Source organism: Triturus cristatus, chromosome 4_2 (assembly GCF_964204655.1).
Source record: "Triturus cristatus chromosome 4_2, aTriCri1.1, whole genome shotgun sequence".
In the NCBI taxonomy this organism is placed as follows: Eukaryota; Metazoa; Chordata; class Amphibia; order Caudata; family Salamandridae; genus Triturus; species Triturus cristatus.
Genome location: NC_140586.1, coordinates 894,260,354 through 894,287,258, shown reverse-complemented (window position 1 = coordinate 894,287,258; position 26,905 = coordinate 894,260,354). Strand labels below are relative to the sequence as shown.

General features: G+C 44.2%; 1 protein-coding gene across 1 annotated transcript in view; it reads right to left on the bottom strand.

Annotated features, from left to right (window-relative positions):
• Positions 1–19,925: 19,925 nt before the first annotated feature.
• The window catches only part of LOC146835365 (G protein-coupled receptor 54-like), a 240,338-nt gene continuing 233,358 nt past the window's right edge, over positions 19,926–26,905 (bottom strand). Inside the window, exon 5 of the mRNA XM_085602927.1 lies at positions 19,926–22,744. Coding sequence (XP_085459053.1) covers positions 22,370–22,744 — 375 coding nt within the window. The 3' untranslated portion in view covers positions 19,926–22,369. The remainder of the gene's footprint in view (positions 22,745–26,905) is intronic.

Genomic DNA, 26,905 nt, shown 5'->3' with positions numbered 1-26,905 from the left:
TCTTGACCGCTCAAAAACTTTCAACACCGTGGACCACTCAGCACTGCTCTGTCCCATACAAAATAATGGTATCAACCATACAATATAAGACCAGATTTGAATGGGGAGAGACCAGGTCCCTACAAGGCGTTACGCAGCCTTGCTTACGCGCTGCCATATACAGCACATGAGGATCTTTTAATTTACTGACATGACACTAAAACCTTGTGTATGTCAGATGTAAACTAATTAATACGCGCTCTAGGAAGGAGAATTTTATCGCATACACTGCGTCCTGACCAGATTTTGGCAGGATCACCTGAACAGAAAGGAAGAACCAATCATAGCAAAGTGCAGAGATATAGCCCTGAGGAAGTCGCGGGTGTTATACCCAGAGCGACGAAACACGTGTTGGCGGGAACTACTGGAATGAACAATAAAAGAACAACATCTACTCATATTGCGTTCTGTGAAAAATTGTTGCACTATTGTTAATGTGTATTTGGATTGTGTACATGTTTGTGTGCTAGGGCATAGTAGAATATCAACCATACATGCCAACGCTCCAGATTCAGGCAGGGTACCACAGATTTCGAAACTAGTCTCCTGCCTCCCGATTCCGGCATGCAGAAACCCAATTCCTCTGTGCGCTTCAGCCGACAGGGCCTGGTCTAGTGAGGTAGCACCTCAAATGATTACCGACAGCAGAGGCAGAGAACCACACGCCCCAGGAGCCCTCAGGGCAGCGCAAGGAGCAGAGGGACGCGCGCGGGAGTGCGCCGGGCTAAGCCCGGGCAAAGGGCGGGCCGTCTGTGGCCGTCCGGGGCAGGAGGAGGCAGGGCTGGGCCACGTCTCTGAGGCCAACATCTCCTTGGTAAGATCTCCTTGTCTGTTGTAATTCTGCTATCGTATATAACCATGTCATGTGTCACGGATAAAGAGGGGCAACGCTGCCTAACACCAGCCACAGTAGGCGGAAGAACAACAGGTACACTTGATGACTTCTTTTTGAGAGCAGCTGACGTTGTAAGTAGGGAGATTGCCCGGACTGAAAAACGTTTGTCCATGGAACTTCTGAGTAATAGACGCTCCTCTCTAGGAGATTTAAATTGCGTGGTGTCACCAGTAAGGACAGATTTGACTTCCGTATGCCCACGTATGTCAACGTACACTGTCCACGCTGTTGTTGAGGATTCTGTGTCCTGTGGTAAATAATTTAATTACCGGGACTTAATTTGATACAGAAACATAATAAAATAGCTCAGTAAATAAGAGGCAAAATCCGTGGTATTAGAGGTTCGGAATGGGCTTTATTCCAATGGATGATTCGAATCGGTGACTCCAAGTTCCATCACCACGGAGGTTCAGGAAGTGAAGTACATACTTTATTGATAAGTAATCACTTTTATACAATAGGCATTACAGTGAAGCAAATGCAGAAGGCGTAACAATTGATAGTGAAGATAAAGCATACATACGTAGCAAAAAGTGGGCGTAACTGGGTGTAACTAAAGAACGTCATCAGGTGTGATGTCATAATAGGGTGGTTCCATGAAAGAATTTCGCAATGTCAGCAGAAATACTTGGCAGAAATGCGCGCGCAGCAGCATGACGTGTGATTGACGTGCGACTAGGGGGTGAAGGGGACTTGACATTTAGCTCTACATGTGGCGACAGAAGTCTGGAGGGTCAAGTCAACCTAATCCCAAATCATATCTAACATCCTATGTTTAAAGAACTATGTTATCCAAAAGAGAGGTCTCTTAGAGTAGAATCTTATTCTATACTGACTATACTGACTGTTAGTGCGTGTACAAGCGTCTAAGTGTCTACACTAGATGCGAGGGCAGAAATCTTCCATAATAATAGGGCTATGAATTACTTGCATAAAGACAGAGAAGCCGGGCCTTTGCTCGGTAGCTGGAAGAATGTTTACTTAAACTACTAGACAGGAATGCATTGGGCAGGGAGCGGAGCAGATAATTTCGAAGGTGAAATACAGTTTTTGGCAGGCAACAGGCTGATGTCAGGCATCGTGAGCCGCGCAGGGAATGAGACAAAGTTCATGGTCACAGATGCAGGCTCAGACTGGAGCTTTCAGAGGCAGAAGGCAAGAAAAGCTTGATGACAGAATCAGGGCCTACTTGCCTGGACTGTAAAATGGCATAAGTGAACCATATAAAGCCGGTGGCCTTTCATACTTAGGAATGGAATATCCGGCCTATTCATGACGGATCTGAAAGAGGACATGTTGACGGTGGACGCACATGTGTTTGCGTCTTCATAACTGGAACTGGAGGGAACATACATGTACTTAGGATTCATACATGAAACCGTTGGGGTCCAAGATAGGGGACATAACTGATCAGAAAAATCCATATTTCCACATTCCCTCCTTGTCCCCTACTTGCCCGTTAAGAGATATCAATCTTCATCAATCCGTTGATCTGTTCATATAGCATCATTTGTTCTTCTTTTTTCTTCTGGGATGAATGAAATCTTGGTGGTGGAATACACGATGTGGCACACAGACCACAGATCGCTGGTCCACATTGTAGACATAGACAGCAACTGAATAGTATGAGAAGGCCAATACCTAGGAAGGATAGGACCTTCCATCCAAAGGTAGATAATACACTCCAAAACCAACCGGACCAAGTCCAGGTGCCTGGATTCTGGTGTATCTGGCTTACAATCTTATGAAGGCGAGTTATGGCTTTATATACAGATGGCGAATTTTCTGGTATGAAAATGCAACAACTTGATCCGATGACCCTACAAGCTCCGCCCCTATCGGCCAGGATGACGTCAAGGACAAGACGATTTTGAAGCACAACAATCCGCATAGCAGACTGCTCTTCTGTTAAATTGCCTAAGGCGGAAATAGTTTCATTCACTACTGCTTCAAGGGTTCTAGTTAATCTACGTATCAGCTTACTATTAGTAACAGTACCTATATAGGGAAAGAGACCTTTATTGAAATCTGTGTATTTTTCCCATGCTGTTTCAGTGTAATCGACTATTGGGAGATCTCTCCTTTCTCTATTGTGTACTAAATGAGTATTTCTGTGATAATCAGGAGGAGCTAGGAAAACAGGTGGCAAAAGGAATCCGATGAAGCAGGTACCATCCCAATCTAGAGGCAAACGTACATATGCCGTCTGACCACATATGAAATAGGAATGGCGGGAAGCTCTAAATGTAGACTTGCCTTGATCACTAAATTCTATTACAGTGGTGCATCTACTATGGCCCATATGTATGGAACCATTCTTTCTTACACATAATTCACCTTTTACTGGAAATATTGACATAGCGGGCAAAATTGGAGTAGCTTCGGATTCGACATTTAGGATCATAAGATTAAGCGTAAAATTACCTAATCCATACACTTCATTTTCTAGATCAGTTCCTGTTCTTTTGGGAAGTCCCTCCTTGTTAGAGTAGCAGACTTTAAGTAAAACTAAGTTCAAATTTTCCCATACCCAGTTGTCTTGATAAACTGCAGAATTCGAATCTAGGGAATTAATTAAACTAAACCATGCTCCACAGGAGCTGTTGTGTGTGAACGGGTATGGAAAGAGAGGTAGAATTCCTTTATAATTCTGATAGGGAGGGAGTCGGCCACATATCCAACAATTTGTAGCATTGCTAACCTGATGGGAATGATGTAACATACTAATAAACGTGTTATTGCGCAGCGCAAATCTATAAGACAACTCATGCGGAGGTAATTCACTAAAAGAATGTTCAGCAGTAACATTATAAACATGTCTAGAAATAGGATAATATATGTGCAACAATATACTTGCAGTAATTATTAAAAGACTTAAGAAAAACAAAATTAATAACGTCACTATACAATGATTACGCAGTGATTTACAGTACGCATGTCGTTTCAACATTTTTCGGGTTTTTTCTCTATTCAGGTCTAAGGGATACATGTCAGAGACAAATTCAACCGCTTCACCTTGGAGAGGACTTAAACAATCAAATTGCCTGACTGGTTAGACCTGAGTTTTAGTTTGTATTGTTCGTGATTACTCATTTCAACCAAAGGAAGTTTTGAGTCAATGGGTGAAGACACACGAGGTGTGGTATTCACATCCGATGGTAGTCCATGAAATTTCTTGATATGACTTGAATGTACCCAGCCTTTTCTGCCTTCGATCTTCACGGCTGTCCTTGTGGTAAGCAAGACCAATTGTGGCGACTTCCACCTAGGATCCAGCTGAGTCTTCCGATCAAAGTTCCTCACTAAGACCAGGTCCCCCGGAACTACGTCATGGGGTTTCACCTCAGTGTTGTCAGGAAAGGCTGCAGCTACCTGTGAACGACAAGATTGTAGTGCAGACATCAAGGAAGCCAAGTAATCTGTCAGCATATTACAGTCAATATCAGTTATTTTGCGTGGTATCGGCGTCCCCCACATATTTGGTGGTCTGCCAAAGATCACCTCATACGGCGATAGCCCTGTTCGAGAGTGTGCTACCATTCTCATGTAAAAGAGTGCAACTGGTAACGCTACTACCCAGTCGACACCTTTCTCTCTGCATATTTTGGACAATCTAATTTTCAGGGTCTGATTATGTCTTTCCACGAGACCTGCTGCCTCGGGGTGTCGGACACAGTGGAATTTCCACTGATAGCCTAACAAAAGTGAAACGTGTTTCATTAGTTCGGATGAAAACGGCTGGCCGTTATCTGAGTAGACAACACGTGGTAAACCGTACCGTGGGAAGAATTCTCGAACCAACTGTTTGGCAGTAGTCGGGGCAGTGTAATCTGAAACCGGGTATGCCTCTGTCCAACGGGAAAGAGCACAGACAACTACGAGAACATATTTGAATCCTCGACATCGTTCCATCTGGATATAATCCATCTGGAGGACTTCAAAAGGGTGATCAGGAGGCTGAAATCCACCCTGTTCTACGGGAATGCTTTTTCCTGGGTTAAACTGACAACAGATCATACAGGTACGAACTTTTTGTTTGGCTGCTGCTCGTAAATGTTTGTTGAACCAAATGTGTTGAATGCTGTCTAGCATAGCTTTTTCTCCCAGATGCGCTGGACTATGTACAGTGTTAATAATGACTTGGACCATTGAATCAGGAAGGAACCACACAGATTTTTCCTTCGTCATCCATCCTTGATCCGTTTGGATCCCTCCTAATTCAGTCCATCTCTTTATTTCGTCTGGTGTAGCATGTGTCTGTATGTCAATTACGTCAAGAGCGGGATCTTTCACCGTCATACAATGTGTTGGCGTCGGGACTATTGTCTTTGTCATGTCGGATGTTTGAGTTTGAGCAGTCTGTTTAGCTGTTCTGTCAGCTAGATCATTGCCTTGAGAAATGATATCAGTAACTTTCGTATGAGCTTTACATTTCATAATAGATATTGCAGTGGGTAGATGTATTGCATCTAATAAGGCATGAATGAGGGGTCCGTGCTGAATGTGGGCACCGTGAGAAGTTAAATAACCTCTCTCTCGCCACAGCACGCCGAAGTCATGTACAACTCCGAATGCATAACGTGAATCAGTGTATATGTTGACTTTTTTATTTGTGGCTTGAATACAGGCTTGTGTCAGAGCGATGAGCTCTGCGGCTTGAGCTGACAAGGTATTTATGCAATTTGTTTCAATGATTTCAGTGTCTGTTGTGACTGCGTAAGCGGCCACTAACTCTCCTGTACTTGTTCTCATACATGAACCATCTACATACAACGTCAGGTCTGGGTCTGACAATGGGACATCTGTCAAGTCTTGTCTGGGTTTCGTCGTGATTGTAATAACTTCAATACAATCATGAACTAGTGGGTCTATTCCGATTACAGGTAAAAGTGTGGCAGGATTCAATGTGTTACAACGTCTGATTTCTATATGTGGCTGAAACAATGTTAATTCATACCCTGTAAGTCGCGCTATAGTCAAATGTTGTGTTTGCGTTCGATTCACGAGAACCTCTACTGCATGTGGTACTTGAACTGTCAATGGATGTCCTAACACTATGGCATCGCTTTGTCTGATTGCTAAAGCTGTTGCTGCCACTGATTTTAGGCATGCAGGCAAAGCCTGAGCTACGGGATCTAATGTACTAGAAAAATAAGCACATGGTTTGTGTGATCCTGCTTGTTCCTGTGTGAGTACTGACAAGGCAGTACCTTCGCGCTCTGTAACAAAGAGTGTAAACTGTTTATTGTAACATGGTGTTGCTAAAACAGGTGCTTGGCATAAGGCTTTCTTTAGGCTTTCAAAAGCTTGTGCATGTTCCTGAGTCCAAGGGAGAACAGTCGATGTGGCTGCCTCCTGTGTTGTCAATTGAATGAGTGGTTTTGCTAGAAATGCATACTGAGGGATCCACTGCCTACAATATGAAGTGAGGCCTATGAAAGCCCGCACCTCCTTTTGTGTCTTGGGTATTGGCATGTTAGCTATTAACTGAATGCGGTCGGGTGTAAGCTGCCTTCCCTCCTTGGACAGCGAGTGTCCAAGGTAAACAACTCGCTGGACACAGAATTGCAGCTTGGAAGGGGACACCTTGTGCCCCTTTTCGGCTAGAAATTGTAAAACTGTCAGTGATGCTTTCTCACATTCAGGTTCGCTTCTAGCGGTGATCAGCAGATCATCGACATATTGAAGCAGGGCAGTGTTGACTGGCATGTGGATACTGTCGAGTTCTCGTTTCAGTGCTTGGCTATAGATGCTGGGGCTTTCTGTAAATCCTTGAGGTGCGCGTGTGAATTTAAAGCTACGTCCATTTAAACTAAATCCGAACAAGTATTGGCTTTCCGGATCTATTGGGACGCTGAAAAAGGCATTCTTGAGATCAATTACAGTAAAGAATGTTGCTTCGGAATCAATAGCAGTCAGTAATGACGAGATATCTGGGACCACAGGGAATTGTGGCACAATGCATTTGTTCAATTCGCGCAGATCAATAACCAATCGATATACTGGCGGGGCCTTTGGATCTGTTCGTTTAAGAATCGGAATTATCGGGGAATTACATACATTGGAGTCTGTTTCCAAAACCACTCCTTGGGCAATGAGCTCGTCAATGATTTGTAGTAAAGCCACTACAGCATCTGGTGGTAACTTGTATTGTCGCATTCGTGGTAGTACCACTCCTGCCTTTAGTGTAACTCGATATGGTGTAATATTCATGCAACCAACATCAGTAGGGCCTTGTGCCCATAAATGTGTAGGTAAAGTCTGCAGTCGGGGATCCATGTCTCGAGACACATAGTGACCTTTGAAATCACGTAAAAACAATCTTACTCCTTCCGGAGAACAACATATTATAGCTCCTAGAGCTTTCAGTGTTTTTATACCTAACAAGTTTTCTGGACATGATTTAGTAAGCAATAAATCTGTAGTTCGGGTCAAAGGTCCTATCGTAAGTGGAAGAGGCTGTGATACTTCATTAACAATAGGTTTTCCTGAAAAACCAAGGGAAATATTCTGTGAGCCTGAGAGGGGTGCCCCTGGAACTTCACTACGTTTTATGGTTGTTCGACTTGCCCCTGTATCAAGTAAAAATTTTCTATCTTGGCCTAATAATTCACTATGTACATAAGGTCCTTCTTGGTCTACAGGGACCTCGATAAGGGGTAAGTCAACTTCCCTCTCTAGGCTGGTTCATGCGTATCGTTGATAATCAGGATAGTCGTACTGTGCGGTCTGGTACAGCTGTCGTGTCGTGGTTTGTGTGGCAGCAACAGGCAGCGCTGGTGCAGCTGGCACAAACTGTATAGACTGTTGTGGAGCTGGCATGGACTGTGCATGCTGCGGGGCTCCTTGTTCATTCTGATCCTGTCTAGGTGGCCGTGGTCTTTCCTGTGTTTTACCTGTGGCGATATTACGCTTCAGGACTGGGCAATCGTGTATGTAATGTCCTGGCTGTTTACAATAGTTGCATGTCCCTTTTACAGGTCCTGCTGAATCACCGGAATGTGTCGTACCCTTTTTATGTCCTTCAGCTGGAACTGTCTGGGAGACTAGCATTTTCATTTTTGTGTCTTTCATGCGTCTTTGTTCATGTTCTTGTTCCTCTCTAATTCTATTGTGATGATACTGTAACATTTGTAACATTTGTGATGGGGTGTTACCTTGCCAGGTACTCTCGAATTTTAATACTCTATTCTTCACTTGGGGCAAGGAGTTTTCAACTAATTTTGTCACAAACAGATGTGGGTATGATTCGCTACTTGCTTTTATGCCACTATTTATACCAAAACATTTTTCAAATCGGGCATAGAAATCACTAGTGTCTTCATCTTGCTTTTGTTTACAGGCTGAGATTGCACCCCAGTCTTCCTTTTTCGTAGTTAATAAACGTGGCAGTACCTGTACTAGTAAACCTGGGAGTGCTTTAGTTTTATCCCCAAGCCCTGCTCCTGCAGTTCGGGCCTTTTCTTCTGCTTCTAATGCTGTCCAGTCTATCTTTTGGTCTCCCACCTCCCACTCTTTTTCCTTGAGTTTTTCATAAATGCCAGCAGGCATTAATACCTTTAATATTGTCATAATGTCGGGATAGGTATACTCTCCCATGAGTAACATGTCTTTAATTTCTCGGTGGAAACCCGCTGGGTCTTTGTCATGACTGGGTACCACTTTCTTCATTTCTAACAGTTCTATTTTAGATATGGGTGTGTATACAAACACACGTTTAAACTGATTGTCCTCGCCTTTTATTGGGTGTACTTCTCGTAAGGGATTCTGTCTGTCCATGTAATACGTCGTTCTTTCCTTCATGGGCAGTGAGACATGTTCTGGGCATACAAAAAGAATGTACTGCTTTCTTGATTCTAGTATTTCTCTAATTAACTTAGTACCTGAACCTCTCCATCTATTCGTGAGTAATTCAGTCAATATATCAGGTAAGGGACCAGGATCTGAATGTTGGCTTTTATATAGTATAAGGAGTTGTTGAATCATATAAATCCCAGCTAAACGCTGTTCATCTGGGGTGAGGTTCAAAAATGTGTGTGCTACTGTATCATCACCATATTTTCCGGGACTGTCAACCCAATGAACGGCTGACCTGGCTAATTCTTGTTCATCCATAGAATCGAGTAAATGATAACCCCTTCGTTCTCGGAGTAATTTGTCAGCGGCTTGGAACGAATGCTCGGGGGACCTTATATTTATTATAGGTGTTTGGAAATTCCTGTTATTATCTGGACATATCGGACGTATCGGGTCAGAAAAACATCTAGTACTATTACAAGATCTTCCTCTACCTACATAGGCTATGGTTTCTGACTGTCCTGTGGGCAGTCCTGATCCTTCCTCCTCCTCGCTTTGTTCGAACTGGTCTACCGCTAATCTCTCTTCGTGTAGGCGTTCTATTTCTCTACGGATCTTTCGGCACATGGCTATTATACATTTTTGCTTATCATGTCTCCCTTCTGATATATTCTGGCTCCATCTGGTAAGAGTTTGCATTGCTTCCGGATCTACCCCCGGTCGGTCTTGATTTCTGATCACACAATTTATGAGGAAACGTAACAGTTCCCCCTGTATCTCCACTTTCTGGTATTCCATAGCTCTGTTAATACATTCAGAATCTCGCCCTGTTTGGACAAAATGGTATATATTATCTAGATGCACAGTCATTCCTGGTAACTTCCCTAAATACACCGCGGCTCGTCTGATACGTAATGATGCCATGATCATTTCGTCCTCTTTGCCGGGCACAGGGTCATATCTACAATCTACAAGAAGTTCCTTAAGCGTGCGGGGATTTATGAGTTTGGGGGTACGTGGATGTGCTGATTCTTGAAAGGTAAGTTTATTTATTCTGGGCGGCGTAGAAAAAATGTTGGTAGCACCTCCGGTAGCCCCATCTGGGGTATCGGGCGTGAAAGGATTCGTTGAACGCGATACAGCAACTATAGGTGTGGACACAGCTATAGAAGTAGCTGTAGGAACAGATGTGGAAACAGATGTGCTTGCCGGAACTTGTGTCAGGATTTGTTGCTGTAGAGATACAGATACAGGATCTTGGCGTTGAACCTCCCCGGCAGACGGTCTATGTGGGGCGGGGTTAGCATACTCGGGAGCTGCGTCATCTAAGTATGAGGAAAGAAAAACATCTTCTGCTGTTCTAGGATGCCCCTTAGGATGCATTTTTATTGGGAACAATGGGGGTGGCAAGTCTTTTGGTATCTCCGGAGTAGCCTTAGGTAATCCCTCGGCCAGGAGGGGATACATACCATTCATAAGAGCATTTCTTTGTCTGTCTACTTGTTCTGATTTCACTCGTGTACCTTCTTCAATTAATAGATTTTCTCGGACTTTATTTGAACTCTCCTTATTTTTCTCCTCCTGCCGGAGTGCTTTTTCTGTACGTCTATGAGATTCTTTATGCCATAACTCAACGGCGTCTTTCTGTGACTGTCTGGCTTTCCTTTTCCATAACTCTTCTTCTACTTTCATGATGCACTCTGCATCCCAGGTCCCAGCTGCGGGCCACCTCTGACTTTCTGGTAATTCCTTGGTGTAGTCTACCCATAAATCAAGAAATAATATAGCGTCTAAGCCGTGTTTATGATACATGAAGTACCCTGGAGTGTCCCTAGGAGGAATAGGAACAGCTTCTTCGAGTACCCCTTTTCTAGTTGTGATCTGTCTTAATTTCGAAAAGAGCGGCATATTGAGAACTGATCTGATACTTGATCTTGAACAAACTTAATACAATAAACACAATAATGAACAGTCATTCACACCACAATATGCAGGACGTATTAACACATTTAACATTTAGCATTTAAATGAGCAACAATGATGATGACGATCTAAGAAAACTTAATCACTAAACATAATACTCGGCATTAACTGAATTATTCTGAATTTATATACTTGATATACTAGATATACTGCTAAACAGTACAGATACACTGCTAAAACAGTGCAGACCGGATTTGTGTACCCAAACCCGTCGTGACCGGCACAACCTATGTGCACGTCAGAACGCCTCCCCAGTGATGGTACTCACCGGGTAGCTCGGAACGGAAGGCCTCGGAACGGAACTGAACTGGACTGGACTGGACTCGACTCGAAAACTTCGGACACTTCGGAACATCGGAAACCTCGGAACTTCGGAACTTCGGAACTTGGTGGGCCTCTGTGTACCTCGGATCTTGCTCTCTCAGCTAGGCTCTGGTCGGGATACTTCGCACTTCTCACCGCCTCGTCTGGGTGTTGATCGCAGCCTCAGTCGCCCCCGCTTGACCGGAGGGAGATACAGGAAATCCTGCTGGTACGCGTTGTTGTCCGTCCAGCTGTGGCAGGAGACCGGGCCTGCAACGCACCACCGGCGCGTGAGATGAGAAAGTGTCCCTGTTCGGGTGCCATTCATGTGGTAAATAATTTAATTACCGGGACTTAATTTGATACAGAAACATAATAAAAATAGCTCAGTAAATAAGAGGCAAAATCCGTGGTATTAGAGGTTCGGAATGGGCTTTATTCCAATGGATGATTCGAATCGGTGACTCCAAGTTCCATCACCACGGAGGTTCAGGAAGTGAAGTACATACTTTATTGATAAGTAATCACTTTTATACAATAGGCATTACAGTGAAGCAAATGCAGAAGGCGTAACAATTGATAGTGAAGATAAAGCATACATACGTAGCAAAAAGTGGGCGTAACTGGGTGTAACTAAAGAACGTCATCAGGTGTGATGTCATAATAGGGTGGTTCCATGAAAGAATTTCGCAATGTCAGCAGAAATACTTGGCAGAAATGCGCACGCAGCAGCATGACGTGTGATTGACGTGCAACTAGGGGGTGAAGGGGACTTGACATTTAGCTCTACATGTGGCGACAGAAGTCTGGAGGGTCAAGTCAACCTAATCCCAAATCATATCTAACATCCTATGTTTAAAGAACTATGTTATCCAAAAGAGAGGTCTCTTAGAGTAGAATCTTATTCTATACTGACTATACTGACTGTTAGTGCGTGTACAAGCGTCTAAGTGTCTACACTAGATGCGAGGGCAGAAATCTTCCATAATAATAGGGCTATGAATTACTTGCATAAAGACAGAGAAGCCGGGCCTTTGCTCGGTAGCTGGAAGAATGTTTACTTAAACTACTAGACAGGAATGCATTGGGCAGGGAGCGGAGCAGATAATTTCGAAGGTGAAATACAGTTTTTGGCAGGCAACAGGCTGATGTCAGGCATCGTGAGCCGCGCAGGGAATGAGACAAAGTTCATGGTCACAGATGCAGGCTCAGACTGGAGCTTTCAGAGGCAGAAGGCAAGAAAAGCTTGATGACAGAATCAGGGCCTACTTGCCTGGACTGTAAAATGGCATAAGTGAACCATATAAAGCCGGTGGCCTTTCATACTTAGGAATGGAATATCCGGCCTATTCATGACGGATCTGAAAGAGGACATGTTGACGGTGGACGCACATGTGTTTGCGTCTTCATAACTGGAACTGGAGGGAACATACATGTACTTAGGATTCATACATGAAACCGTTGGGGTCCAAGATAGGGGACATAACTGATCAGAAAAATCCATATTTCCACAGTCCAAGAGTAATAATTCCTTCAGCAGCCTTGATTCATCCGAGGGTTTTTATCCAATCGAGCCTAGAAAAAGCTTACAGCCAGAAGATCATGTAGCCTCCGAAGCCAAAACAGTAGCGCCTCTCTCTAGTGTGGATAAGGAAGGGAAAAAGAAAAGGAAAAGGGGTGGTAACAGCCAAACAGATAGGAAATACAAAATTATAAAACTGACTGGTACACATAGTGTCACTTGCCCTAAGAATGCTACTAAAAAATCCAAGAAGAACCCACAAATATTGACAGATCCTCTTTTGCTGTCCCCTGTCTTACAAAATAGAGATTCATTTAGTGGAAGGGTTGAGGACACAACTGTATCTCTCCCTAACATAATTCACCTTTTGCGTTCCTTTACCCTTCCATTAATAGAGAGATTGAAAGACATTAACAATAAGTTAGATGCTTTGGGGGAGCTTGTCAACATCAATACGCGTAGACTTGTGACCTTAACACCGCCCAAGCCGTGCACCTGTACTGGAACAATACCCAGTAACAACCCAGCCCCTCAAGGTCTAAACACCCAGAAAGATATAACAATTCCTGGCGATAATCGCGTCACTATTTTACCCATGATGCCCCTGATAACCACTAGCGTCAATACTGTTGAACCCACCCCACCTACTAACACTTACTTACAAACTAGTGATAAATGCGTGAGGGAGAAAGAGCGGGATGAACAGGATGAACGGGTTCCATTACCGGTTATTAACCTCCCACCAGCGTGCTCACCTACTCTGAATAAAGGCGCTAGCGAGGACTTTGGCCAATTAAAAAACAAGGCGCTCCACTGGTTGACAAAGAATACCATGGCGGGTCACAATACTTGGAATGAGCTAATAATGGTACGAAGAGTGGCCTGGATTGGTAGATCTAAGAAGACCATTGATGGAGATTGCATTATACTCAATTTTAACAATCCTTTTTTGGTTAGACGAATTATCGACGAATCGTTCTACAATGTGAAACCACAATCGAGGGGCATCCAGATCCTCCCACTCGATTATTTCTACAGAGAGCTGAATAGACCAAACCCCAGTATGATCTCTGAGCTTGGGGGGAGGAAGAGCTATCGCACCCCACTCAATTTAGGTTGGGAATACCCCAGGAAATCATTCCCTATTAGGACTTGGTGTGGGAGGGACGACGGTCACCGTAGTTTTACTGGGGTCAACCGCTTCTCAGTTTTGAGCGGACTCGAAGGAGTGGATTGACGCCCAACTGCGGAGGCCGCTGTTACTCCCGCCATGACTGAATTGTATGTACCTACTGCGATACCATGTCTTAATGTTGTGCAGACGGCAACCCCATCATTGCACCTACCTGAGCCAGTAAAAGACAAAGGAACCAGGATTGTTTTCTGGAATGTAGCTGGTCTTCGTTCCAAGATTGATAATCCCATATGGATCGATTATATTAAGGATATGGATATTTTATGTTTGCAAGAGACCTGGTCCTTGGAAGCCATCCATATTACCTGTTATATAACCTTTCATCAACCTGCTAGTCCGTCTACCTCTGGGAGAAATAAAGGGGGTCTGACTATCTATTTATCTAATCTGATAGAGACCCTGTCAGTAAAAGTGGTGGGCCAATGCGATCATTATCAGATTGTTTCAATCCGGGTGACCCCAAATGTGGAAATGCTCATTGTTAATCTGTACAATAGCATTGAGAAAGGTCTAGTAAATGGTTTGATAAATACTCTCACTAAGGATTTGGGAGCTCTGCTAGCCTTATCTCATCGGGATTCAATTATTATTTGGGGAGGTGACTTTAATCACCACCTCTGTAAATATTTTCTGAGCGGTTGTGGTGATCAGGAAAAATATAAATCTGAATATCAACCACATTTCGATCACAACAGCGGGGGTGACTCGTTTAATGAAATGATGGCAACCTTTGATCTTGGTTTTATTAATTTGCTCTGTAGACCTCCGGTGGAGTTTAGCCCGACGTATGTGGGGAGAGGGTATAGCACGTTGATCGACTTTGTTACAATTACCAACTCCCATTCCAGCTGGCTAACAGATTTTGCAACACATATTATTGGGGTGAGTGATCATCTTCCTTTGAGCTTTAGCATTCAGCTCCCTTGCAAATCAGTCCGTCCTCTGGTGGAGAAACTGGCCTGGACTGTCGACAGCACTTTAAATAGAACGAACGGGTTTGCCCTTAAATGGTCACAGTGCAATCAAGTGGAGACGAATAGGAATATTATTAAACAAGCTTTAATCTCCATCAACGTGTGCCTTCAGGATGAAGTATCCCATTCAGATATTCTGGAATCTTTTGCTTCCATCACAAAGATCATCAAAGATGTTCTACACCGTCCCCCAAAAACGGGGAAAGTAGCTAGAAAAGGGTGGTTTGATTCGGCGTGTACCAAGGCCCACACTGCCTTAAAGATAGCCTTTGGGAAAAATCCAAGGAATCAAACTGAAATTACTCATTCTAGACGTGTGTACAACCAGGCCAGGAAGGTGCGGAAACGCGCGCTTAAGAACGTAGCGTGGGAATGCCTATATAACGCATCCCTGGAAAAGGACTGCTCTGCCTTCTGGCTGGCGGTCAGGGCTCCTTTCCTTATTACAGGGGAAACGGATAGATTGGATGTGGCCATTACTGAAGATTCCTGGGTCGACTTCTTCGCTGAGGTATATAATCCGGGAGGGAAAGATAAACTGGTAGCTAAGAAGCCTATTACTCAGGGCCAATTGGCGGACGATTTTGTCCCGTTTAATTTAGATGCTACTGTTGACGAATTGTCCGCCGCAATCACCCAGAGCAAAGGCAATAAAGCGCCAGGCGCTGATGTCGTCCCAATTGATTTATTCAAACTCCAGCCGGGGCTCTGGTCGCCTCTACTTACGCGTGTTTTAGAGGCCAGTTGTGCGCGGGGTTTCATCGATACTTGGGCAGACTCGATAATTATACCTATATTCAAAAAAGGGGACCGGGACAAACCTTCTTGTTACCGTCCCATATCCCTTCTGGACTCTTTTTTGAAAGTCACTGGGCGAGTTATCCTGAACCGTTTGCAACTTTGGGCCAACGAGTTTAACATCTTATCGCCGGTTCAATACGGCTTTCGCAAGGGCTGCGGTACCGTAGAACAGGTTCTCAACTTCACGTCACTAGTTGGCAAATATACTCAGGCCAAAGAGGGCAAACTCTTTGTTGTGTTCGTTGACCTAAGTGCGGCTTTCGATTGTGTCATTCATAATCGATTATGGCAGATCTTGAGCGACATGAAGGTTGATGAAGTACTTATTTCCTTCCTAAGGCAGTTGTATGCTGGCGCTAGGGCAAAGGTCAGATATGGTTTAAATGGTGAATGCACTAAGCCCTTCTATGTAAAGAGGGGCGTGAGACAAGGGTGCGGACTCGCCCCACTGCTGTTTAACTTGTATACCAACGACCTAGAAAAAGTTCTGATTGCTGCAGTACGCGATTCCCCCCAGGCCAATCAGCATCAAATCGCGTCCCTTTTATATGCTGACGATGCAGTGATCATGTCCCGGACGCAAAGAGGTCTCCAAACTGCTCTGGACACTTACATAAAGTTTATGGATAACAGGGGGTTAAAATTGAATGTTTCCAAATCGTTTGTAATGTCCTGTGGCAGTGGCAAGAAAAGAGCATGCCGCTTGTTTGTGGGGAAAGAGGAACTTGCCCCAGCTAATATATTTTCGTACCTGGGAATAGTCCTCGAGGAAAAGGGGTCCTGGGGGCCAGCTATTAGAAATAGGACTTTGTCATTCAAGAAAGCTACTGCTGCACTTATGATCTTCTCGAAAAAGCTGGGGAGGAGACCACCGGCAATACTGTTAAAAATCTATCAAGCCAAGTGCATCAGTATAGCCATCTATGGGGCAGGTATTTGGGGGATCAATAATAATTTCTCCTCAATACAAAGGGTAGAAAATGCTTTCTTAAGATTTATCTTGGCAACCCCTGCTAGTTCCCCAGTTTTTAACTGTCACGCAGAGCTAGGTATGCGCTATGTGAGTGATTTGATTAGTATACAACCAATTTTGCTTTGGTACAGGGTATGGACTTCCCCAGCATTAACGTTAAACAGAGATATCCTTAAAGATTGTATGGGATTGGATATGGCACTTAGGATACCCTGGTTGAAGTATATTTGTTATTTCACAAGGGACCTTGGCAGACCCGAGTTTTACTTTCAACCAGAGACCATGTGCAGTCTAACAAGAAAGGATTTGAAGGAGCTATGTTGGTCCCACGTTGAATCACTTAGATTAGGTGTTGAACTCAATAAGAACCTTGTATTTCAACATCAATTTACATTGGTTTCTAATGATATTCAGCCATATTTAACATGGTGTCAGGTGGGCTTTGACCGTTTTTTGCTCACCAGGCTAAGGTTCGATGTCTTTTTCCGCTTAGTTTCCTTCCCCGCAGTTAATGACTGGGCAAGAAAATTATGTAATTGCCCTTGTGATAATCTGTCTACCCAGTCAACCCTACATTTAATCTGTTTTTGTAAATTTTATTCGATGGAAAGATCTAGATGGATTAAGCCATTTTTAAAAAAAACATGGTTCATGGAGACACTGTCGGCCCGCCTTATTGTTTTTAGTATCTTTACAAGACGAATACTGTGTGTCAATAATGTTGGGCTTTTTAAAAAGTATTTTAAGGAAAAGGAAATGTTTAATGAGTTTTTAAAGTAACTTATTTATGTTCTGTGTAACGATATTTTATTGTGGTTTACTTTTGTCTATATGAACATGTTACTTTTATGAATTCATGAATCTTGAACTCGAATAAAGTATTATCTAATCTAATCTAGTGAGGCTCCTACTATGCCCTGCTAGGAGCCAGCTCCTGCAGGCCAGGGAACCATGTTTTTGTCGCGCTCTCCCTGCTTGCCGTAGTGCTTTCTCCACGCTCCTGACAGGTACTGAACGTGTATCAGTATTTCTGATATCCGGTCCTGCAGCAGCACACTTGCAAGCCCCATACATGCCAATGGACCCAATGCAGGCCACAACAGAAGTCAAAGTGAGAAATAGATTCTCCCAATTATATTTTTAAAGATCTTGTGCTTTCCTCTTCTAAAATGTTGGCATGTATGACCAACGATGCAGCTCTTTTGTGGTTTTGCTCCTTCCTATCTGTTCACTCATTCTCAGTGCGTTTGGACTCCAATAGATCTGCGGTTCGGAATGAGTTCTGGGGCCACGCCTGTTCTCTCTCTCCACCCCTTATTTGGTGACATCATCTCATCTGTTTTGTTTCTCTTTCATTTCTATGCCAACAACACACATATCATCTCCTAATCCCCACCTTCACATCGGTGGACAATCAAACATATGGCTGTCTTGCTACAAGTCAATAGGGGATTGCTCTCCATCCCCTCATGCTCAACTCTTCTAAGACAAAAGTCCTCCACACTTTCTTTTCTAATCTGCACACATCATATCTCCAACCTCAATCCACTTCCCTCTCAACAGTCTGTTTTCCCATCATCTAGGAATCTGGGTGTACTGTTCAACCCTTCAATATGGTGTGTAGCCTGAAGATCGAACACACAATATCAGCCTGACATAATATCAAAGACAAAATATCAGAAAAGAAATTGTCAGGTAAGTAACTCCAGATTTTCCCATACCTAACTTGAAATTTATGTAGATATATTGTACATATATCATCAAGGTATGTAGATGTGGAATTCGGAATAGGAAATTTTAACTTCCTATATGCACTTACCTCTCGATATTCTGTCCTCGATACTCTTGTGCCACAATAGTGTTGGTGTTGACATTCAGTAGTACACCCTTCAATGTGCATGGAAGAATTCCTTAGCACCATCCCCAGAGCAGCACTGCGCCAGATACAATAGAAACAATGCACCCATATTTCCCGTCCCCGTACCATTGAGGCAACAATTCGACCAGTCTACAGAGATTTCCCACGGTTTAAGATATATGCTGCTTCTGCTGGTATGGACGGCGTACCTGTTGCCCAATGTGTTCGACTAATAAACTTAGCTAAATTCCAGTAGCTTGCATGACAATGTATGCTACATTGAGTGTAAGCGGGAATGAGCATCATGGATACGTGCTGTAAGGGCCGTAGGAGCAGACCTCTCACAAAGCCGGTAGAGGCTCCTTAAAGACTCACCTGTAAGGGACGGAGGGCCAGACACCTCACAGACCCGATAAGAGACTCCTCAAAGGTTCAGCTGTAAGGCCCGTAGGAACAGACCTCTCACAGAGCTGGTAGGAGGCTCATTATAGCTCAGCATTCATACCTTCTGTCTATGTATTATCTTGGTCTCTCACATTTTGTCAACAATTTTCAATGTTTGCTTTTTATTGAAAAAAAGCTCATCCTCATCCTCGCCCTCATCAAAGAACCCGACATCACCAGGCATAACTTTCAAGAAGGGATTAAAGCCGTCGCCAACTGGATGAAGAAGAGCTGCCTGAAACTCAACGCCGAGAAAACAGAATTCCTCATCCTTTGCTCCACCCCCTCCGCATGGGACGACACTTTGTGGCCCCGCGTCCTCAGAAAACCCCCACCCCCAACGGACCACGCACTAAACATCGGCATAATATTAGACTCATCGCTCTCGATGAACCGCCAGATCCATGGCCTGCTTCAACACCCTCCGCATACTCCGAAAAACTTCCAGATGAATCCCTTCCGAATCCCAATAAACGGTCGTGCATGCCCTCATCAGTAGCAGACTGGCCTACAGCAACGCCCTCTACACCAGAATCAACAAGAATCTACTTTGCGAACTCCAGACCGTCCAGAACTCTACAGCCAGACAGACCCTAGACATCCCCCGTCACAACTAAGGCACATCACCCAACACCGCCGAGATCTCCACTGGCTCTCCATCGAAAGAAGAATGACTTTCAAGCTCCTCACTGATGCTTACAAGGCCATCCACTTCGGACCAGCATACCTATACAACAGCCGCTCCTTCCATGCACCCAAAAGACACTTTTGATCAGCTGACCTCTCTCTGGCCACCATCCAACGCATCTACAAGACCAGAATAGGAAGAAAGTCCTTCTACCTCGCAGCCAAGACCTGGAATGACCTCCCCCTCCTCCTCCGGCAAGTCCCTACACTACTCCAGTTCAGGAAGGACCTCAAGACCTGGCTCTTCGGCTGACCCCAGCACTCAACAGACCGCCCCCCACCCTTCCACCCAGCGCCTTGAGACCCTTCGGGTGAGTAGCTGTGCTTTACCAACCCTGATTGATTGATAGTACCGCATCTATCTGTTTTATTTTTTGTCTATAAAGAATGAACACACAGCTTATATTTTTCCACATTTATTTTCTTCTCTTTTCAAGAAGGGGATATAACCAAAAATACATTGTTGTTATGGTGATGATAATTAAGGTGTCCTTGGGATGAGAAAATGTATTTAAAGCAATAGAAGTCGAATAGGGAAACTTGGAATGTTCCAGCATGTCCGTCACTTGTGCAAGAAATCCGACACCCAAACATCTTTCCATCGGCTTTTCATAATTTTTACCTATTTTTACCCATTTCCCTAGTATGTAGATGAACATCTTTAAATGATTTGTATCTTTGCAGCTAACTTTAAGCTCTAAGGGCCAAATTTATCATAGTGCTCACTCAAGGTAACGCAAGGGAAACAGAACACTTAGGTCGCATTTACCAAGCAACGCAAGGCCACTGCGGAGAAAGGGTTGTGAGCATATGATTCCTCCTTTCCAAGCACGTATATATACCCATCAGTAGGCTAATTCCTTATTTGGATGTAACACAATATGAGTAGATTTGAGTGAAAATAGTTCTTTTTATTTGTCACTTGATTGAGTCCATTTCACTCATTATAAGTTTTACATAGAAAACGTTGTAAAAGAAAGAGAGCAGCCGACATGTGTTTCGCCCCGTCTGGCAAGTAAGGCCAGGGCTTTCTCAAGGCTATTTATATTGTTCCAGCAAGACAAGGTATCAACGTTAAATTTGTACATATCCAAGAATTGTAATGTAACATTGTTTAAAACATCCAAATTTCAGGATCGGTTCAGTGTAGTCTCTCATCTGGTCACCGGGTAAATCCGCTATGTTGATACCTTGTCTTGCTGGAACGATATAAATAGCCTTGGAAAGGAGGAACCTATGCTCACAACCCTTTCTCCACTTGCCCTTTGAGGCTGAAAAGGTCCAGAGCCTTGAGCAAAATTCCTCCAGAACCCTAGGGATTTATAGACAGATTCAGGATCTTTGGACCATTCTCTTTTTTATCCTAACGCAAGGCCACTGCGCATGGCTCTGCAGTGCTTGATAAATCTAGAGTAACGCAGGGCAGCCCAAGTCGATGACCTGCGTTAGTCTGCTCCAGGAAGGCGTTCCATGGGTGGAGCATGAGTTTTCCCACTCATCCATCCATGGATTTTGGTGCATTCCTAGATGTACCAATAGTGGTCGACCTGGGCATGCATCTGGATGCTTTGCCTTCCCAGAGGAGGCATAACAAGGAGAACAATCTTTATTTCTCCGTGTTTTCACCTCTTTCTAGGTGTTCTGCATTCTGCAGCACACACGGAATGAGGAAAAAGCCTCAAAGGATTATTTTGGTGTAGGAAGGTGCGCCTTCCTGACTGGATGAAAACAATCCTGCCTGCAATGGTGCACTCGAGCATGCGTTGACCCAAGGCAACACATTGTGCGCCAGGTCAAGGAAAGGACAGCACTGTGCCATATAATGTTAAATATGGTGCATTCCTGCCCTCTCCCTTTCATACAGCGCAGCAGGGTGTCATGCGTTGAGAGAAAGTTTAATTAATCTGGCTCTTAGTGCCTTAACTGCATTGCTCCGTGACTGATTGTTGCACACATAAGAAGCACACCTTCTCTGGGGAAATTGTTGCTGCTTGAGGCAAGGAGTTCTTAAAGAAGCTCAGTTAACTCTGTCAGTCAGAATGTTTGTGCTTTGGGGGAGTTCATTCACAGCTCACATCAAGACTGTGGGCACATTCTCTCTCTCTCTCTCTCTCTCTCTCTCTCTGTCGCTCTCTCGCTGTAATAGCCTATAGTTCTGTACAATTATCAGCATGCTTCATCAGAAGAAATACTCAGGAAGTGTCGTAGTGTGACTACAAAATGAAATGGAAGAGCCACATAGTCTGGGAAATACATAAGAGTATTCAATCCGCCAAAGAGACAACACTGAAGTAAAACAGGAAAGAGACCTCCCCCCCAACACTTAAAAAAAAGAAGGCTGGTTTGGAAACATCTCAGGGGACAGATGACAGTCACAGACATTGTAGACCAAACATTGACTGCTCATGGAAGACAGGAGTGTGGGTTGGGGTAATGGGGTGGAATGAAAGTAAAAAACAAATATGGGTTTTGGTCCATCGCCTGCGTAGCCGGATTCGTTGTGGTATTTTACAGCCATTTCCTTAAAACTCTGTTGGATTTGTAAGTGTTTGGATACTGAGAAAGATGTTTAGACACACCAGTTCCAAAACCTTTTCTCCAAGATTCCAATGCTGTCTATAAACCCATTTTTTGCTCTGTTTCTATTTTATGAGGTCTGCTCAGCCACACCGACTCCACTGCAAGACACGTCTTCCCTCCAGCGGGTGACAATGAAGAGGTCACTATGAAGCTCTGTGTCTTTCTCTGTCCATATTTCTCAAGCTCAACTCATCCTCTGAATCTACAACTTGTCCAGGTCCTCTTGCGACTGAGGATAGACCGGGTCGAGGATGCCCCATCACTGCATTTCCGATGGCCGAGAACGCCTTCAGACTCATGTCTCAAGTTCTCACATCCTCACTTCAGCTCGTTTTGGGTGGACTCCATGGCCACAAACTTCATCTCGTTGTTGACCGTCCCTGAGGCGACACTGATGTCCCTCACCTTGCGCCTGAACATGAACGGGAAGGCCTTCTTGAAGGACTTCCTGAAGCTGGCCCCCATAAAGCCGTAGACGATGGGGTTGATGGACGAGTTTGCGTAGGACATGCAGTTGGCCCAGGTCTTGATCTTGTAGGTGGCGTAGTCAGCCTGGAAGTTTGGGTAGAAGCCTTGGAAGAGGCTGAAGAGCTGGATGGGACCCCAACAGATGGTGAAGAGGAGGACGATGACCACCACCATCTTTGTGATCTTGCCCCTCATTGCGATGGTCCTCTCTGATAAGAGCTGCACCTGCAACGAGAGCGAGAGACATCTCAGTGTCTGACATCCCATGGACCTTAGCGTGTGCCTAGAAGCCAGTGCTTTAAAAGATGATACCAAAAAAATGAATGATAGTTAAAGATTCTGTGCTAGCGCACCTCTACTGCAGGGGTCTATTAGACTATACATTAAATCCAAATATGAATTACACATGCGTAGTTATCTGCATGAAAATGATACACCAGGTACGCCCTCATGTAAAATGGCACACAAGAGATCAGTTCAATGTATTTCCCATACAGGGCCTCATCTATGAGGCTTTGGTACAGGGCAGCACTTTAAGAAATCTTGCTGCACTGCCCTGCGTCACAAAAAAAGGGCAGGAATGCACTGTATCTATGAGATACGGAGCATTCCTGTCCTTTTTTTCCTGCAGTGGTGCACAATGGGCTGCCACGTTCCAATGCAGGCACCCTTGTGCCATGGTGCAAGGGTGCCTGTGTGAGGGAGTGTTTGTTTTTGGGCAACTTCCTGAACAAAAAAAATCACAAGATGTGTTTTCCTGTTTCATAGAAAAAGGAAAAACGAGGAGAAATAAAGGTTTTGCTCCTTGTTGCTCCTCCTTGGGGAGCCGTCGGAATCTGACGCATTCCCAGGTTTACAAAACCTTATAAATCTGGGAATACATCAGATTCCATAAGTGTTGCCTGGGAACACCCACAGCAATGCCCATGGAACACCCCTTTCATGCAGACTAATGCATGAAAGCGGACCATATTTACAAGGCCAATAAAAGCCACGCAGAGTGGCTTTACGTGGCCTTGTAAATATGGGCCAACACACTGCGCTACTGGAGCATCAATAAAAGTGACGCTCTGGTGGCGCAAGGGGCCTCGTAAATAAGGCCCACAGTTTCAAAAGCCTTGTGGTAAACCTTGCTAGAGCAGCTCATGTGACTGGAGCGCACATCCAGTTTCATAGTTCACGAAAGACAATTTCTGCTCAAACCAAGGGGTAGATTTAAGAGCATTTTGCGCTGGGTTAGCATCACAAAAGTGTCGCTAACCAGCACAAAATGTTTTTCCTAATTTGCTTTCCAGCGCAAACATTTTTTGGACGGGAAAGGACCCTAAAATTAAGCAAAGCACTGCTGATTGTTACTTAGCGCCACGGGGGCATTACATGGGTAGAACATGGGCATTCCTATGCAACCACCCAGGCCTTTTGACGCAAAACCCTATCTACAAAGAATTGTAGAGGGTTTAGCGCCAAAAGTTAATGCCATTTCACACGAGGCGTTAAAAGGAGAAATGTTTTTATTTCTCCTTTCTTTTCTGACTTTGCATGTGTGCTGCACTGTGCAGCACACATACAAAGTAGGAGAAGTGTTTAAACGTGTCTAGCCATAGTATTTTGTACAGGAAGGGTACCCTTCCAGGACAAAAGCTATGGCAGACTCAAGCACTCCCCCCGCACTATGGCGCTAAGGTGTGTGCCTGGCGCAAGGAGAGGGGAGGAGAGCGCCATATCTCTGTAGATATGGCGCTCTCTTGCTCCCTCCCTGTCACGCAACGCAGCGCAGCATTTCTTAAATGCTGCTCTGAGTTGGGTGACCGTTTTGAAAATCTGTCTCCAAGGCTGCATCAGCAAAATTGATGTGACCAATGAAAGCATATTGAAAAAAAATAAATAATTTGTGATACAGTCAACAAAATAATTGCTTGTGTAAATCCAGATTCACACTTTCTCTCTGCAATGCTCTGCAATGATGAAAAGTGTGGTTTGGGCTTCAATACTTTTGAGAGGGCCAGTACATGCACTGCTGTGCAGGCTTCCCAAACATTTGAGTGGACAGTGCAGTTCTGGGAGAAAGGGCTGAATGGGAGCTGAAAGGTGACAAATAGCCAAGGGGCTGCCTTAAAGTGACTGTCACTATGGATAGGATAGCACTTGCAAAGCGAACTAATACCCGGAAGTGTCGAGGCACTATAGCAGACCAGGAGGACACCAGATGAGAGGTGGCCAAGCAGCCAAGAACTAAGATGAAAAGAGCCAGGTGTTCAGATGTTCTTTAAAAGCCAAGAAGGAGTCCGCATTCGAAATGTAAATGGGTAAGGAGTTCCATAACTTGGAGGATGCTACCGAAAAAAAAAGCGGCCACCCCATCTAGTCCTTCGAAATGTGTGAATCATGAGTTCTTTCATGAGGGGGACCTCAGTTGCCTCCCCAGAACATACCATTGAAAGAGAGTCTTCAAGTGTGAGGTGCCCTTAATATGCCAGGCCTTAACTACTATGCACAAAGCCTTAGAGCAGATGCGTTTCCTGACGGGAAGCCAGTGAAGGGCGCGAATCCCATCCCTGGCTCAAAGACGCTTGGGAAGGTTCAGGATAAGACGAGCCGCCGCATTCTGTACCACCTGAAGTTTGTTAGGGCAGATAATCCTGGACACTGGTATTAAGAATCTCAGCTGACACCTGATGCATCACCACCTCTGAAGCAGGCTCTTTTTAAGTAACCGTCATCCATTGAAGCCCTTCCTCAACAACTGAACATTTTGGCTGAAATGTAGCAAGTAAATCGTTAAAGGAATTTGAAGATATATCTGTGAATTTTGAGCCAAAACATGTCAGCATTAGCTTGGCTGCTATGAATTAGTTTACATACAGGCACATGCATCAAAGGAAAAACCGGTCGCAAACGGGCAGAGTCTCAGAATCTGCCCCTTTGCGACCGGTATTTTTGCATTTGGGATGCATCATCCCAAATGCAAAAATCGCAATTTAAGGAATCTCTAAATTGCGATCACTTAAATTGCGATTGCATTTAAGGAATCCCAAATTGAGATTCCTTAAATGCAATGCATTGAAGTAAAAAAAATAGCGATTTCGCTAATAGGGGGAGCAAGTTACCATGAAGTTGAACTTCATGGTAATTTGCAAAAACTTAGAAAAATGCACTTTTGTGCATTTTTCAAAGTTTCATGTTGCGCACACACATGCCCTTAGGGCATGTGTGTGTGCAACATATGTGCACAGATCAATTTCCGGGGTGCAATAGGTTGTCATTTTGACACCCTTGCACCCTTGAAATTGCACGAGCAATTTGCGAGTACCTATTGGTACTCGCAAATTGCTCATGCAATCTCCAATTCATTCCTATGGGCCTGGAGGCCCATAGGAATGAATGGGACGGCTTTCCTTAATAGCGACTCGCAATTTGTGACTCGCAATTAAGGAATGTGTAGGAATTGCTATTTTTATAGCGATTCCTACATGCATAGGCTTTTGCAAATCCTTAATTGCGATTCCTTAATAATCACAATTAAGGAATCGCAAAAGCCTACGTTGATGCATGTGCCAGATAATGTTTATCAGAATTGCACCTGTATGCAGACCAATATCTGTCTACCTCTGTTTAAGTTTCAGTAGCAGTTCTTTTGTTTTGTTTTTGTTTTACAGAGTTTTATATAGCATGAACCTGACCCGAATCAGGTATCAGAGCGCTTTACGTAACACCAGTTGCATTACATGAGGACACATTCGTTTTTGTTAGGCACAGGGAGATTGGAAGCCATCATTCTGTGGGTGGGTAGGTATCTCTACAATTTTTAGCCAGTGCTCATATTCATCCATTTGTGAGAAGGCTAGCATTGTGAATGAACTTTGTCTAATACCATGTGCAGTCTTATTGTAGGCGGGCATAGCTACTTGCTGTTTTATGTCTGGTACCATCTTAGCTAGGCAGGTAAATATATCTAAAGTTACATGTCTGGGTGGGGGCGCCATATTTTAGGGTTGGGAGGTGAGCATATTTGCACTTCTTTGCTTGGTAGTAGGTGTCATCTTAGAATAGGCTGCTTTGAGAGGCTTAAGAGGGTCACTTAATGTTTGGCAGGTGGCTTGTCACCCCACAAGGTTGCCAGAGGTCAGAACCTCTGCAACCCTGGTGGGGACAACCCGCCATATTTTGAGATCCCAACCTGGCTGATGCAGTGAGATGTCTGAAGGTGATTTTTTTTTAATTCTGTTTGTAACCTTCAGCATTTTCCTTGCAGTTCCCGAATAGGAACGAATGTACGTCAGAACATCTGCCACAAATTGGGTGGATTATCTGAGGTACTTAGGGGCATATTTACAAGCAGGCGATAAAAAATGATCTCCGCTTCATTTTATCGCCTAATTAGCAAGG